The sequence below is a fragment of the Coregonus clupeaformis genome, chromosome 40, assembly GCF_020615455.1.
Source record: "Coregonus clupeaformis isolate EN_2021a chromosome 40, ASM2061545v1, whole genome shotgun sequence".
NCBI classification, from domain to species: Eukaryota; Metazoa; Chordata; class Actinopteri; order Salmoniformes; family Salmonidae; genus Coregonus; species Coregonus clupeaformis.
Window position 1 is genome coordinate 21,750,067 of NC_059231.1, and position 15,333 is coordinate 21,765,399.

At 44.3% G+C, this 15,333-nt stretch overlaps 1 protein-coding gene across 1 annotated transcript; it reads right to left on the reverse strand.

The window, feature by feature from the left end:
• Positions 1-378: 378 nt before the first annotated feature.
• On the reverse strand, positions 379-6,096 carry LOC121572848 (5-hydroxytryptamine receptor 2A-like). The gene is made up of 2 exons (XM_041884879.2): positions 5,901-6,096; positions 379-1,540 (listed from the first exon to the last, which is right to left on the reverse strand). Exons 1-2 carry the CDS (start codon positions 6,022-6,024, stop codon positions 684-686), a joined length of 981 nt encoding a protein of 326 aa, XP_041740813.2. The 5' UTR covers positions 6,025-6,096; the 3' UTR covers positions 379-683.
• Positions 6,097-15,333: the final 9,237 nt, after the last annotated feature.

A 15,333-nucleotide genomic window follows, 5' to 3' on the forward strand; every position in this document is an offset into this window, starting at 1 on the left:
CTTGAGTAGGGTTGAGTTCAGAGGACCTCGTAGTAAAGTGGCGATGGTGGGTTCTCCATGAATAAGAGGGAGGGGTTATAACAACAGATCACATCAATCATACTGTAGGTACAACAACACTTAGTTCAAATGAGTCCCATGCCTTTAAAAGTAAGGTCGTTTAGTCCATTGTGCTATGCCTAGGAATCCCTCAACATATCTTTATTAGCCTACATCCCACCATTACACATTTCTGTATTTTAATACTGCGTCAAGGAAAACACAAGATCACAAGATAGCTCTGTCTCTTTGGTTAATGACAACAAAAACAGAACATACAGGTATTAATTTACGTATGTGCACAATGTATACACAAATATAGATTTTTCTGGGGGGAACTCATCTCCTCGTGCCCCCTGGCTGTTGCTGATAATATAGCATTAGCTCAGTTGTTCTATTCTGGTGTTACTAGTTTAAGTGTTTGTGAGGCAGGTATTGTCCCTCCTCTCTCGGTACTTCCTGTTTCCTATTTCCCTGTTTCCTGGCAGCATGAGTCTCACCATGGAGCTACTGGGCATGCTCCAGCATAGGAACACCTGTTCCCAGTGTTTTCCTCCCAAAACGAGATCAAGATGGGAAATCTAATAAAAACCAGCACATTCCACTAGGATTATGGGAGATTGAGACCTTACAGGATCACAGCCTCACACACAGCTGATGCTCTCATCTTTGTCCCTGGTTGCCTTGTCTTTGTCTGAGTTTGATTTGGTCTTCACAAGATTTCGTAGGGAGTCCCTGGGTCCTCCACTGCTGTGGACCCCATTCCTGAGGGACCCCATTTCCTCCAGGGGCAGGTGGGTGGAGTTGTAGGCCAGCGGAGGGATGGTGTTAACCAGTATGAGCTGCAGAGGCTTCCTCTCCGGGCTGTACTGGCAGCGTATGTAGCGGGAGAAGGCTGCACGGTACGTCTTGTTGAACAGAGTGTACACCAGAGGGTTGACGGCTGAGGAGAGGTATCCCACCCACACAAACACATTCAGCAGCCCCCCCATCACCCCCGGATCACAGTTCACAGGGTCGCACACCACCGCCAGAACATTGGTGATGAAGAAGGGACACCACATGACCACGAACAGGAAGAAGACCATGCCCAGGACCTTGGAGGCCTTCTGCTCGTTGCTGATTGACTGCATGGTGCGACGCCCGTACCGCGGGTCCACCCCGGCCCCGCCGACCCCTCCTCCTACCCCTCCCGTGTCACGGCTGAGCGAACGCCTGAAGAAGAGCTTCTCTGAGGAGAGTGAGCCCTGCGGGAGGAAGCCCAGGGTCAGGGTGGCGATCCTCTTGGGCCGGGGCACCAGCTGGTCCAGACAGAGGGTAGCCTCGTTCTGCAGGGCGCTGATGGTGAGGAAGTAGGTGACCACCATGATGGTGAGGGGGATGAAGAAGGCCACGAAGGAGCCCACCAGGACAAAACTGTCATCTGTCAGCAGGCAGCTGCCATCTTTAAACACCTTGGTGTGGTCCCGCAGGCCTAGGACGGGGATGGGCATGGAGATACCTACAGAAAGACAGAGGAGAGAGAGGTTAGTTTAGTGTGTGTGTGGGTGGGTGGGTGGGTGCATGCGTGTGTGTGTCACCTCTTATTTAAGATTTCAAATTGAAAAAGTAAAAGCAATTTTGTACAGCTTGTCTCTGCCTAAACGGTAAATAGCACTGTGGTGCTTCAAGATTGTGCCAGTAATATCAAAATGTCTGGCTCTATAATGTACACATCGTTCTACAGGCATAGCACACCTGTTGCTCATTCCCACCGTAAATCAATCCACCAGGGCAGGATCCTCTTGCATCAATAATGCAATAGTCCTCATATCAATATTGTGTGCCCACCAGGACAGATAAACCCTGCCATTTCCCCTCACAGACCCAGCATTAGTGTCATTAGTGGCCAATAACTGGATTTGTGAGGGAGAGGGACAGAAGCATCTGGAGCCATTCACTATGGGTTTCATCCCCATTGCAACACAGTGAGAGGCAAAGACTAATAACCTCAGGGAGGGAGTGCAACTGGCCTGACACTGTCGGCCATTTTGGGGCTTAGAGCAGGAAAATAGACGGGGAAGGTTGCCAGAACCAGCTCCAATTAAGATCACATCACTTTAGGCTTGGGTACAGATTCAATGATTTATGACCTCAAATTTGCAAGGACATTAGCCTATTTCCCCAGTTCTGTCTGGTCTGGCATCTTGATCTGAAGGAATTAAATAGTCCCTCGTTTTATCAACATTTTACTACAGAACTGTCAATCAAACATCAATCAACACGCCTGCAGAATTCAGAAATTAAATATACGTTTTGTCTGTTTCTCTTCCCCCTGACAATCTCCTTCCTCTAAAGATAGAGGGGCTTGGAGAGAGAAAGGTGGAGTTTTTCTTTGAGTTGATATTTTCTTAACCACTATATTTGGCTGGCTTAGAAAAATAGTTTGTTTGTCTGTATCTACTGGTTTTGTTGAAATCCAGGGCAGCTTTAAAGGTTGAACCAAGACCAACTTGAAACTTGAAATGCAATTTCGTCAAGAGCATTAGCAAGTTCAGAAAGAGATTTCTTCTTGTGTGTGGGTTGGGATGTGAAAGCAGTTGAAATAGTCAAGACAATCTTTTGCTATCCAGATGGCCATGGAACCCTGAATCAATCATATGACTCAAGTCCAACATTTCTTCATGTAATCCTTTGTTTATGTTCCTGTATCTTTACTTCATTCTTCCTTAGTATTATAGGTTGTTTGGACTAGCTTCACGTTGCCCTGGGTGTGTGTTCAGTGGTTTCTGTAAAGCAGAGCAGCAGCAGCACCCCCTGGCCCAGCAGTTGGAGACAGGCCAAAGAACACATACCTGATCCAGACATCTCAACCATCTCTGCCATGTTTCCACACTAACACATCAACACCAGAGCCACAGATACACAGAGCTCCGGGTTGGAGATCACACTAGACACAGACCTAGGATCAGTTCATCCTTCCCAAAACTTGCGCTTAACCTCAGGAAGAGGAAATGCTAAACTGACCTTAGGTAAGTATCTCTGCTCTGTAGGAGCAATTTGCTCGTACTCCAATAAACACAGCTCAGCTAATTATCCCTCCATGTTTGCACAAAATCTTTCTGAGGCATTTACATTGACATTGAACTGCTGATGCCAACGTGTACATTGTTACGTCTTTGGTAATTGTGTGTTTCTTTGCTCTAGGAAACTATTCCCCAGTGTGTCTGAAGAGAGAGATATAGCTCTGGGGAAGACCTCCATCCTCTGTCTGTCAGCACTGAGACACATCACAACATGACAGAAATACAGGAAGATGTAGGATTCAATGATTTAATGGTAAGAGAAGACTGCTGGTTACAAAAACCAAAGAGTATTATTATTTAATTGAGCTTTGCGGTCTTACAAAAATTATTGGTTGATATGAAATGTTTATTACATCCTGATCATGGCCCAGGAACTTTCCTTGGTCATGGCGGTTTGAGGTGTGTGTCGGTGTGAGTGTGTGACTTTGCGCACTAACAATGTGTGTACATGAGTGCACACATTCATTGTACAGGATGAGGTGTGTACATGTGTTCTGTGTATGGGTGGGATTTTGTATGGTCTTCAGCGATCTTTCCCTGTGGTAGGAGTCTTGTACAATAGGCTGGGCAGTAGCAGCACTGTGTTCCAAGGTTTGTTTAACAGCATACATCATCTCAGTTCTGTGTACCATCAGCTAAACTTAAGCTTCTCTCTCTCTCTCTCTCTCGCTCTCTCTCTCTCTCGTGTACAGATGGATGAGAGGAGAGGGGGATGAGGATGAGAGGAGAGGGGGATGATACATAACATGAAGATAAGCACTAGTGACATAATCTTATTTAATTTGCAGGCAGCAGCGTATCATATGCTAGCTTTACGCCTAGGGCCTGGAACCTGTGGATTGGTGAGTCATATCAGGAGTTAATTCCTCCCCAAGTTGTGTGATGTCTCTTTCTGCTTCCCTGGTTCTATATGACAATGTCTCTCCCTGCATACCTGGGTCTCTACACAGCATGACTGGATCATTAGTGGTGGTATTAACTAGCATGACTGGATCATTGGTGGTGGTATTGAGACATTGGTTTGAAGCAATGGAAAGGAGCCACACAAGTCTGACAGGCTGTTTTTATGATGAGATCTGATCGACCCTCTAATAATCTTAAATTATAAACACATTTACGTCTGGTTATTTGCCTACAGCAGGGCATGTCTCATTTTAGCAGCAGCTTCAACTTCGAGACATAAATAGTTGGGTGTGCTGGCTCTCACTCAGCATAAATGACACATGTACTGTTCTGTATGGAGCTAAGTCTGACGGCTTGATGTACCAGACTGCATTAGTGGCGCAATCATTTCCTTTTCATGCTAGGCCATTTACTTGATCAGCTGGATATCAACTAGGCCATTATAAAGTTCTGATTGTTCAGTCGCCTTGGCTTTTACACTAAATAATATAGACCTTGAAACTGAAATGACAGCTGCTTACGAGTCATTCTCCTTCTTTCATTCCCTCATTCACTGCCTCCCTCCCTCTTTCGCTCTCTCCCCATGGCGCCTGGTGCCTTGCCCCTATCCAACGGTACAATGTGGGGGCGTTTTACAAAGACTTGTTTCTGGCATTTTACAAAGACTCGTTTCTAAATATACCCCCCCCATGACCACACTTTATAATAACAAATACACACACATGGTCTCTTTCTCTCTCTCTCTCTCTCTCTCTCTCCCTCCTCTCTCTCTCTCTCTCTCTCTCTCTCTCTCTCTCTCATGATCTCTCTCTCTCTCTCTCACTCTCTCATGATCTCTTTCTCTCTCGCATATGACCTCTCTCATATGATCTCTCTTTCTCTCATGATCTCTCTCATGATCTCTCTCATATGATCTTTCTTTCTCTCATGATCTCTCTCGTGATCTCTCTCATTATCTATCTCTCATATGACCTCTCTCTCATATTCATGATCTCTCTCTCTCATGATCTCTTTCATATGATCTCTCTTTCTCTCATGATCTCTTTCTCTCTCGCATATGATCTCTCTCATATGATCTCTCTCTCTCTCTCTCTCATATGATCTCTCTTTCTCTCATGATCTCTCTCTCTCTCTCTCTCGCTCTCTCTCTCTCTCTCTCATGATCTCTCTCTCTCTCTCACTCTCTCATGATCTCTTTCTCTCTCGCATATGACCTCTCTCATATGATCTCTCTTTCTCTCATGATCTCTCTCATGATCTCTCTCATATGATCTCTCTTTCTCTCATGATCTCTCTCATGATCTCTCTCATATGATCTTTCTTTCTCTCATGATCTCTCTCGTGATCTCTCTCATTATCTATCTCTCATATGACCTCTCTCTCATATTCATGATCTCTCTCTCTCATGATCTCTTTCATATGATCTCTCTTTCTCTCATGATCTCTTTCTCTCTCGCATATGATCTCTCTCATATGATCTCTCTCTCTCTCTCTCATATGATCTCTCTTTCTCTCATGATCTCTCTCTCTCTCTCTCATGATCTCGCTCTCTCTCTCACTCTCTCATGATCTCTTTCTCTCTCGCATATGACCTCTCTCATATGATCTCTCTTTCTCTCATGATCTCTCTCATGATCTCTCTCATATGATCTTTCTTTCTCTCATGATCTCTCTCGTGATCTCTCTCATTATCTATCTCTCATATGACCTCTCTCTCATATTCATGATCTCTTTCATATGATCTCTCTTTCTCTCATGATCTCTTTCTCTCTCGCATATGATCTCTCTCTCTCTCTCTCTCTCTCTCTCTCTCTCTCTCTCTCTCTCTCTCTCTCTCTCTCTCTCTCAAGGGAGTAGTATATACTTGTGCAGGCTTTTCTTCCTGCCCCTTACCCACAGAGATGGTCCAGACAGCCATGATCTTGAGGCGGGCCTTGGTTTGGGAGTTGAAGCGGCTGTGGTGGAGGGGGTTCCTGATGGCGATGTAGCGGTCCAGAGAGATGGCACACAAGTGCATGATGGAGGCTGTGGAGAACAGCACATCCAGGTAGATCCAGATAGGGCACAGGTCAGAGGGCAGGGGCCACCAGTAGTCTGTAGGGGGGGATACAGAGAGAACTATGAACTCTGGGAAAAATAGTTTTTTGTTGTTGTTGTTTTTTACAGGGGAATTAAACACTGATTACACAAGCCTGTCTTGTAATGGGAATACCAGTTACACAATATACAGTATGTGAGACTTTTAACACAGATTAGTTTTTATGGAATTGGTATTGGTTGTAAAATGCATTTGCAGTGGCATTGTGAAGTTTTTAACAGAATTGTTCGGTAATGATATCCACTAAAAGCTTCTTATGAGGTGACCAAAACACATACAGTGGGGAAAAAAAGTATTTAGTCAGCCACCAATTGTGCAAGTAGGATTTTTAATGAATTTATTTGCAAATTATGGTGGAAAATAAGTATTTGGTCACCTACAAACAAGCAAGATTTCTGGCTCTCACAGACCTGTAACTTCTTCTTTAAGAGGCTCCTCTGTCCTCCACTCGTTACCCGTATTAATGGCACCTGTTTGAACTTGTTATCAGTATAAAAGACACCTGTCCACAACCTCAAACAGTCACACTCCAAACTCCACTATGGCCAAGACCAAAGAGCTGTCAAAGGACACCAGAAACAAAATTGTAGACCTGCACCAGGCTGGGAAGACTGAATTTGCAATAGGTAAGCAACTTGGTTTGAAGAAATCAACTGTGGGAGCAATTATTAGGAAATGGAAGACATACAAGACCACTGATAATCTCCCTCGATCTGGGGCTCCACGCAAGATCTCACCCCGTGGGGTCAAAATGATCACAAGAACGGTGAGCAAAAATCCCAGAACCACACGGGGGGACCTAGTGAATGATCTGCAGAGAGCTGGGACCAAAGTAACAAAGCCTACCATCAGTAACACACTACGCCGCCAGGGACTCAAATCCTGCAGTGCCAGACGTGTCCCCCTGCTTAAGCCAGTACATGTCCAGGCCCGTCTGAAGTTTGCTAGAGTGCATTTGGATGATCCAGAAGAGGATTGGGAGAATGTCAAATGGTCAGATGAAACCAAAATATAACGTTTTGGTAAAAACTCAACTCGTCGTGTTTGGAGGACAAAGAATGCTGAGTTGCATCCAAAGAACACCATACCTACTGTGAAGCATGGGGGTGGAAACATCATGCTTTGGGCTGTTTTTCTGCAAAGGGACCAGGACGACTGATCCGTGTAAAGGAAAGAATGAATGGGGCCATGTATCGTGAGATTTTGAGTGAAAACCTCCTTCCATCAGCAAGGGCATTGAAGATGAAACGTGGCTGGGACTTTCAGCATGACAATGATCCCAAACACACCGCCCGGGCAACGAAGGAGTGGCTTCGTAAGAAGCATTTCAAGGTCCTGGAGTGGCCTAGCCAGTCTCCAGATCTCAACCCCATAGAAAATCTTTGGAGGGAGTTGAAAGTCCGTGTTGCCCAGCTACAGCCCCAAAACATCACTGCTCTAGAGGAGATCTGCATGGAGGAATGGGCCAAAATACCAGCAACAGTGTGTGAAAACCTTGTGAAGACTTACAGAAAACGTTTGACCTGTGTCATTGCCAACAAAGGGTATATAACAAAGTATTGAGAAACGTTGGTTATTGACCAAATACTTATTTTCCACCATAATTTGCAAATAAATTCATAAAAAATCCTACAATGAGATTTTCTGGATTTTTTTTCTCATTTTGTCTGTCATAGTTGACGTGTACCTATGATGAAAATTACAGGCCTCTCTCATCTTTTTAAGTGGGAGAACTTGCACAATTGGTGGCTGACTAAATACTTTTTTTCCCCACTGTAAAATAGAAAGACTCAGACATGTGGGAACAAACCCTCTAAAACATAGACTTAAGCTACTTTAAAACACCTACACACTGAGGTTAACACACACAGCGCAACGCAGCCTTTCACAGAATGTAGAAGGCCTTTTTATAATAAAATATTACTCTTGAGAAACTGTAACTACATCCCCCACAAAGACAAAACTTAATACAACCTCCAAATTAAAACGTTACACAGTAATGTGCTGAATAAAGACCAGGCAGCAGAATCTGATAGTATGGGACACATTCCCACACAAGGCCAACACAAACACACTGCCTGGGTAATAGCCTGGAGATAGGGAATTCTACTTTGACATCCACAGTCAGATGTGGCAGTTACACTGTTTCTCCATTTTATCCTCCTCTATTTCTCTCTCTCCATGGGGAAGTCACAGACTCCCTCGCCCCTCTCCTCCAGGTGAAGGAGAACCTTACATAAAGCCTGTTTATTTGAACTCTATGACTCATTGTCATCACCATGGTCACGGACTGACTATGTGTGTCTCTTTCTCTTCTTCCCTCTATCTCCCTTCCTTCCTTCCTTCCTTCCTTCCTTCATCTCCCTCTCTCTCTCTCTTTCTCCCCCTCGTCACCTTTCTGAGGTAGAAAGTCATTAGACATCCAGCTTTCTCAGCATGCACCTCTCTGTGGTAAGATATTTTGGTCTGCCCATCTGAATGTTGAAATGGAGGGAGGGCAGATAGAGGGAATAGGGTAGGGGGGATAAAATGTAGGCAGTCCATGTTTGTAGATTAGGATCTTATAATGATGATGTGTCACCCTTATCTCTAAGCAGAGTCTGCCTGAGTTGTCTCCATCCCACTCTGTAGGATTTAAATTAGTATTTCTGACCTGCAGCCAGAGAAGCAGAGAGAACCTATTGATGCTGGTTTAAGGCCAGGCAGAGCAGCCACAGTGAATTACCCTTCAGTGCTTTTCGCAGAGCGACCAGTGAAAAGTAACGTATTTTCACTCCTACTTTTCAGAAACCCTAAAGCACTTGACACTGCAGCATTCCACAGCTCAGGCAGAGAAGTGCACACGCTCATCTGAACACCCTAAGAAAGAGGACAAGTTCGGTTAAGTTCTTATTTTTTACACTTGTCCGCCCGATGTACCCAGGGAGGTAAAAATGGGGAACAAAACGATATTGACTGACGGAAGCAGAGCAGAGACTTCAGAGGAAGGGAATCCAGGGAAGCAGCCTTTATCCACAGAGGGAGACTGTATATTTCCGTGCAGATATTGGCAGGGGCATCAATCTGGGCACTGGAGACAAATGAAAGAGCTTTTCTCCTCAAACTTGCTGACAGCTTCAGGCTTGTTTGCCTTCCCCCTGACCAAAGCTGCATTTGTATTTCCTACCAAACAGACTGAGAAATGGAGAGAGAGAAAGAGAGCGAGAGAGTGGTAGAGAAAGGGAACGAGAGAGGACCAGTGAAAGATAAAGTGAGAGGAGAGGGGAATAGACTGAGAGAAAAAAGAGACATGGAGAGCTAGAGACCTGCATGACCACACAGTGTATACACCAAGTCTTTCATCAACGACTCAGACACAAAGAGTCTCTCCAGAGACCGCTAAAGGATTTGTTCAGTTATGTGGACCCAACCGGCATAAAGTATTCTGAACTGGGTTTTTCTGACTTTATCTGGTTTAGTACTTCCTCAATGCTGCCTTATGTCAGTGGTGAATAGTGTATTTCTAACTTGTTTCTCTTTACTCTATTTCTCTCTCTCCCTTTCTCCCCCTCCTCCTCTCCCTGTCTGCCTCTGTAGGTCTAGATCAGGGGTGTCAAACTCATTTTTCACCCGGGGGCCGCATTTGGTCTTCAACACTGAAAATGTGTTATATTTCCTCGCCGTCAGAAGCTGCAAAAAATCCATCGTTTTGGGAATTTCCGATGCTCCCTGACTGTCTAGCTTTCATTTCGGTGATTATTAGCGAGCTGGACACAGTCAATAAACTGTATGAATGTAGGTCCAAATATCATTTCTAGACAGTTTAGATTTTGTTTTAGTCATTTTAAAGTATATTGAGTTTGTTCCCCACCAAAATAAAAATAGAAACGCGGGCCGAATGTTTGACACTTCATTTGGTCGCATTCCACTTAAGTCCACTTGGAAAAGACCATCTGTAGAAATTCAAAAAGGTGCTCGACACGGTCATTACCATACAGAATTAATCCAACTTAATAAAGACTATCTCTCCACGAACATGTGAAGTCAACTCATTGACATGAAAGCTCACAGAACTCTAATCCACCAGGGCCAATACAATGGGTAAAAAACGTGAAACAATGACAGGTTATTTCAACAATATGTCTGTGTTCTGACAAAAACAATCCTGTATAATGGCTGGAAGGCATTTAGATTGTGATTCTGATTCAGAACATCAAGAGGCCTGCTCCTATGAAAAGACTAGAATCACAGTTAATACATTCGGTTCAGAACCTAGAAACACACTGTTGGACCATGAGAGTGTGTGTATGTTGAAACAGCCAGGAAATATGTTTGTAATGATAATGCTACGCTTTAATTCAGGTGTGTCTTTAGAAGGAGAGCTGGAGAGAATTGGAGATGAGAGAGTGGGTGAATAAGGTAAGCTCTGAGATAGAATAGATGAGAATAGAAGGCAATTTGCCAATGTGTCATCTTAAGGCTCAAAGAGAGTCAGCTCTGATGGCACAATGACGGGAACAATACAGCCCAAACGAACAAGTTGCCTGAGAGAGAGATGTGAAGGCCAGAGCAGGCGAGGAGAGAGAGAGTAAGCGAGAAAGAGGGAGAGCAGGGGGGAATTCATTCCGCCAATTCTGTTGCAAAATGTTTCTTAAACGGAAGCAAACGGAACGAAGCTGGGAGAGACCTACAGTGCATTCAGAAAGTATTCAGACCCCTTGACTTTTTCCACATTTTGTTATGTTACAGCATTATTCTAAAATGGATTAAATCTTTTTTTTCTTATTCTCATCAATCAACACACAATACCCCATAATGACAAAGAAAAACAGTTTTTTTGAAATTTGTGAAAAATGTATCCCAAAACCCCCCCGAAAATATTATATTTACATAAGTATTCAGACCCTTTCCTCAGTACTTTGTTGAAGCACATTTGGCAGCGATTACAGCCTCGAGTCTTCTTGGGTATTACGCTACAAGCTTGGCACACCTGTATTTGAGGGGTTTCTCCCATTCTTCTCTGCAGATCCTCTCAAGCTCTGTCAGGTTGGATGGGGAGCGTTGCTCCACAGCTATTTTCAGGTCTCTCCAAATATGTTCGATCGAGTTCAAGTCCAGGCTCTGGCTGGGCCACTCAAGGACATTCAGAGACTTGTCCCGAAGCCACTCCTGCGTTGTCTTGGCTGTTTGCTTAGGGTCATTGTCCTGTTGGAAGGTGAACCTTTGCCCCAGTCTGAGGTCCTGATTGCTCTGGAGAAGGTTTTCATCAAGGATCTCTCTGTACTTTGCTCCATTCATCTTTCCATCGATCCTGACTAGTCTCCCAGTCCCTGCCGCTGAAAAACATCCCCACAGCATGATACTGCCACCACCATGCTTCACCATAGGGATGGTGCCAGGTTTCCTCCAGACGTGACACTTGGCATTCAGGCCATAGAGTTCAATCTTGGTTTCATCACACCAGAGAATATTGTTTCTCATGGTCTGAGAGTCTTAAGGTGCCTTTTGGCAAACTCCAAGCGGGCTGTCATCGTGACGAGTACTGAGGATACGAAGAGGCAGGATGCAGACGCAGGAATCAACAATGTAAAAGTTTACTTAACACTGAGCAAGAGAACAACAAAGAGTGAGTACACGACATGACACTAACAATTACACATAACACAACACTGAACAGTCCAGGGCTATATAGGGGTGGTGATGAGATGATGAGGTGCAGGTGTGCTGGAGGTGATTAGGGTGCATTGGGTTTCCATTCCGGTGTTGCCGAGGTGGGGCGCTCAGACCGGTGGCTCAGTAGACCGGCGAATCAGAGTGCCGGAGGGGAGCAACGGGAGGAGACGTGACAGTCATGTGCCTTTTACTGAGGAGTGGCTTCCGTCTAGCCACTGTCGTGACGTGCCTTTCATTATTGTGATGACCATTATTTATCGAATAATTACCTACTATGTTTAATTGTTACTAGATTAAATTAATCATGTAACAATTAACTTATTAGGAATTTGGGGCATCACGGGAAAAGTAGTTTAACGAGTTACCGTTTCCCGAATTAACTCTAAAGATATCTTGATATCGCTTATCATTTAACAGTCATTTATTAATAATTTACCTCATATCAGTCTCATTCTGAATGTCGTGTCTTACTGATCATTCCTAATTAAAAATGATAACACAAGAAACAAACACATACACGGTATAGGTAGGGATTAGAAACTTAATACAATGAAAACGGGTCCCTAGCGGACTAACACAATATGACACTTTAATATAACACAATATGGCGATTTTAAAAGAGAGAGAGAGCGAGAGAAAACACTTGGATACACATGGACCTATACTCATAGTAATCCTAATAATTTGCCAAGCACTGCCACCCGTTTGGTAAGAAGTAATGCATGTATTTACGTGTTTGTCTTCGTCGTCTCTGTTGGACCCAGGCCTTCGTGGGAAGGGTCGATTGGGCCTTCTCTTTATGGATGGCCTTTTAGATTTAAGGTTCAGATGTAAGGCTCAGATTGTCCACAAGAGTTCACAATGTCCTTCTTCTTAGTCGTCTGTTTACTTTCACTCGTTCTGGAAGTGGTCTTCTGAGGACGGCTAATCAGCCGTGTCGATGATCCCCTGTGGGGTGATGAGAGCAGTGTAGTAGACGATGGTTTGAAGAGAGTAACAGGATGGTCCCACTTAAATTCACCTTCTTAGATACAGTACTTAGAACAGCTACTCAGCCGTAACATTGATTGTTAGTGGAGGCAACTTTGTCATCTTCACCTCGTGTTGATTTTCAGGGTCGGGACCAATATGGACAACAGCTACAGCTTGATGTCCGTCTAGTCTGATCTGATCATTCTTATCTCAGTCTTTTATGCACTCTGGTAGAGAGGGGCGTTTCCGTCATACTGACACACTCTCTGAGCTCCCTCGGGCGTGGCTAGTTACAAGGCAAAAGTATTATTATCACTATGATTTTGTTAGAAAGCTAAAATCACATTCCTGTCTTCACGAAAATATTGTCTTACTCCTAGATATTTTCCTGATATAGACAGTGTAAAAGCTCTTCAAGTTACAATGTTTTCGTTATAACGCCTTTATACCATTTTTAATGACATCACAAAATATACATGAATTTTCCATATTCCATTTCTCATCATTCCCAACATTTGGATGTTGAAATATATTGTCCCAATGTTCATTGTTGGATGTTGAAGTCTTTGGCGGCAAAAGTCTCTGAAACAAAGGAGATTCCTTTCACCATACTAGAGGGCCAGAGATAGCTTATCCTATCTCTAATTTCTGGCAGTATTAAGGTGTCAAGACCCCCCCCCCGTAGGTAAGAGGGTCTGGTTTGGCCTTTGATCCTCACCCAGGGAGAGTCATGACAGTCCCCCTCTAGTGGTTCAACCTTGGAAGGATTCTGCAAGTTTGCAACCCACCATAAAAAAAAATTACCACGGGATGTCCTGGTTGTGGATCATCGTTGCAGGCCCGTCGTCCGGTTGTCCAGGCTGGTAGATCTAGGCAGTAACTTACACAGACGTGAACAACGCACAACACTCAGGCAATACATCATTACATTTCCTCCCTAAAGGGCCGGCGCTGTGGCACTAACTGGTGGTCGTATGGGGAACTCGTTTGTGGCAACATCACTTCCTTAGAGTCAAAGGAAATAAAAATTTAAAGAATAAAAACACAACAAAAGATATACAAAATATAGTTCCCCCACCTTAATCATCTACTTGGACTCTATTCTATGTACGTCCATGGTCTTGGCTAAATGACTCTATCATGACGTTTGTCTAATGTCATATCTAGGGTGATCCTACTTGAAGGTGGTAGTTAAGGCACTCTCTAAAATGGCGCCCTGAATGACAAAGCTTCCATTGGTGGCACTACAGGGCTGACCTAGCGAACTCTGGGGAAGAAGCTGGGGATGCTGTGGATGGGTCACTTGATGGGGTTTCGGAATCTATTGCCAGTTTTCCGAAAATCGGGATTGCGTCCCACATGTGATCCTAGCATAAGATCTCATTAGGTCTTCCATTGTGCATGTGCACCTGTGTACATAGTAGGTGCACACGTCAAGGGCAATAAGACCAAGGATCATGGTAACAGTCAGGATACTGTCCGGCACCATCCAAGAGCGGGTGACAGACCAATCTTTTGGCTTATAGTCAATCGGGTCAACTAAAAGTGCCTCATTCAGTACGCTAAGATCAACAGTCATCGGTCCCTCGTACTGAATTTGTTTTTGAATAGCTGGTGGTAACTCAAGGGAACGTTTAGCAAAAGCGTCTGGTATTTCAATATCTGAGTCTATCCTGTCGTCAGGAAGTTGGTATAGGGCTAGGTCGTCAATGTGGATAATCGCCCCCTCTGGGACCTTAACAAAAATTGTCTGATTGGGGAGATTCAGTTGGGGGGTTGAGTCATGGCGTTCGTAAGTCATAGTGGCGGACGTGAATGGGGTGCTAATCAGCCATTGATTCCCTACCACTTCCACTTGCGTGGTGGTGACTCCACCTTTTGCTGTTAGTTTGGCTCTACAGCGTTCTTCACTGGTGATAGGCTTAAGGCCACAAACGCAAAAGTATTTGGTTAGAGTACACATTAACAGGTTAGGGGTGAGATAGAAATCTGGATTGTGTTCCTGATAAGCTATGACTGGAGGTGTGATGATTTTCACGTCGTTGTGCCAAAATCCTACGTTTAGAACTGTTCTCAACCTATAGATATTCTCCAGTTCAACAACCGGCAGCGTCAGTAAAAATCCCACTTCATTTCGATTAACATCAACGTGTATTGGAATTGCATACCCCAGATTATATGCCAGGTGTGACTGTAATGGCTTTATCATGGTTGTGGTAGCTGAGGTCAATATGTTGTGCACCATTGAGAGGGGCACTAGATATTAGGGGATTCTATTCATGGCCAAGTGGTCCATCGAAGGGCTAACTTCACAGAGAAAATCCTCCAACAACAATCAAACCAATTGGACATGGGCATAGTCATGGTTCAGACCCTTTCCTCAGTACTTTGAATAGTGTCCTGGAGAGACCTTCCCACATGCTGCAACCTGAGTGCCTGTGATTGCATTTGTTGCTGGATAGGTGGCATCTCTTCAGTAATCTCCCTAACATTTATTTTGAACGTGGCTAGACTGACTGCATTGACGGCAGTGGTACCTAGAGCAAATAGTGACCCTACGGCTGCACCTATTGAGAGTAGCGCCCCGATGAATTGTTTTTCTCG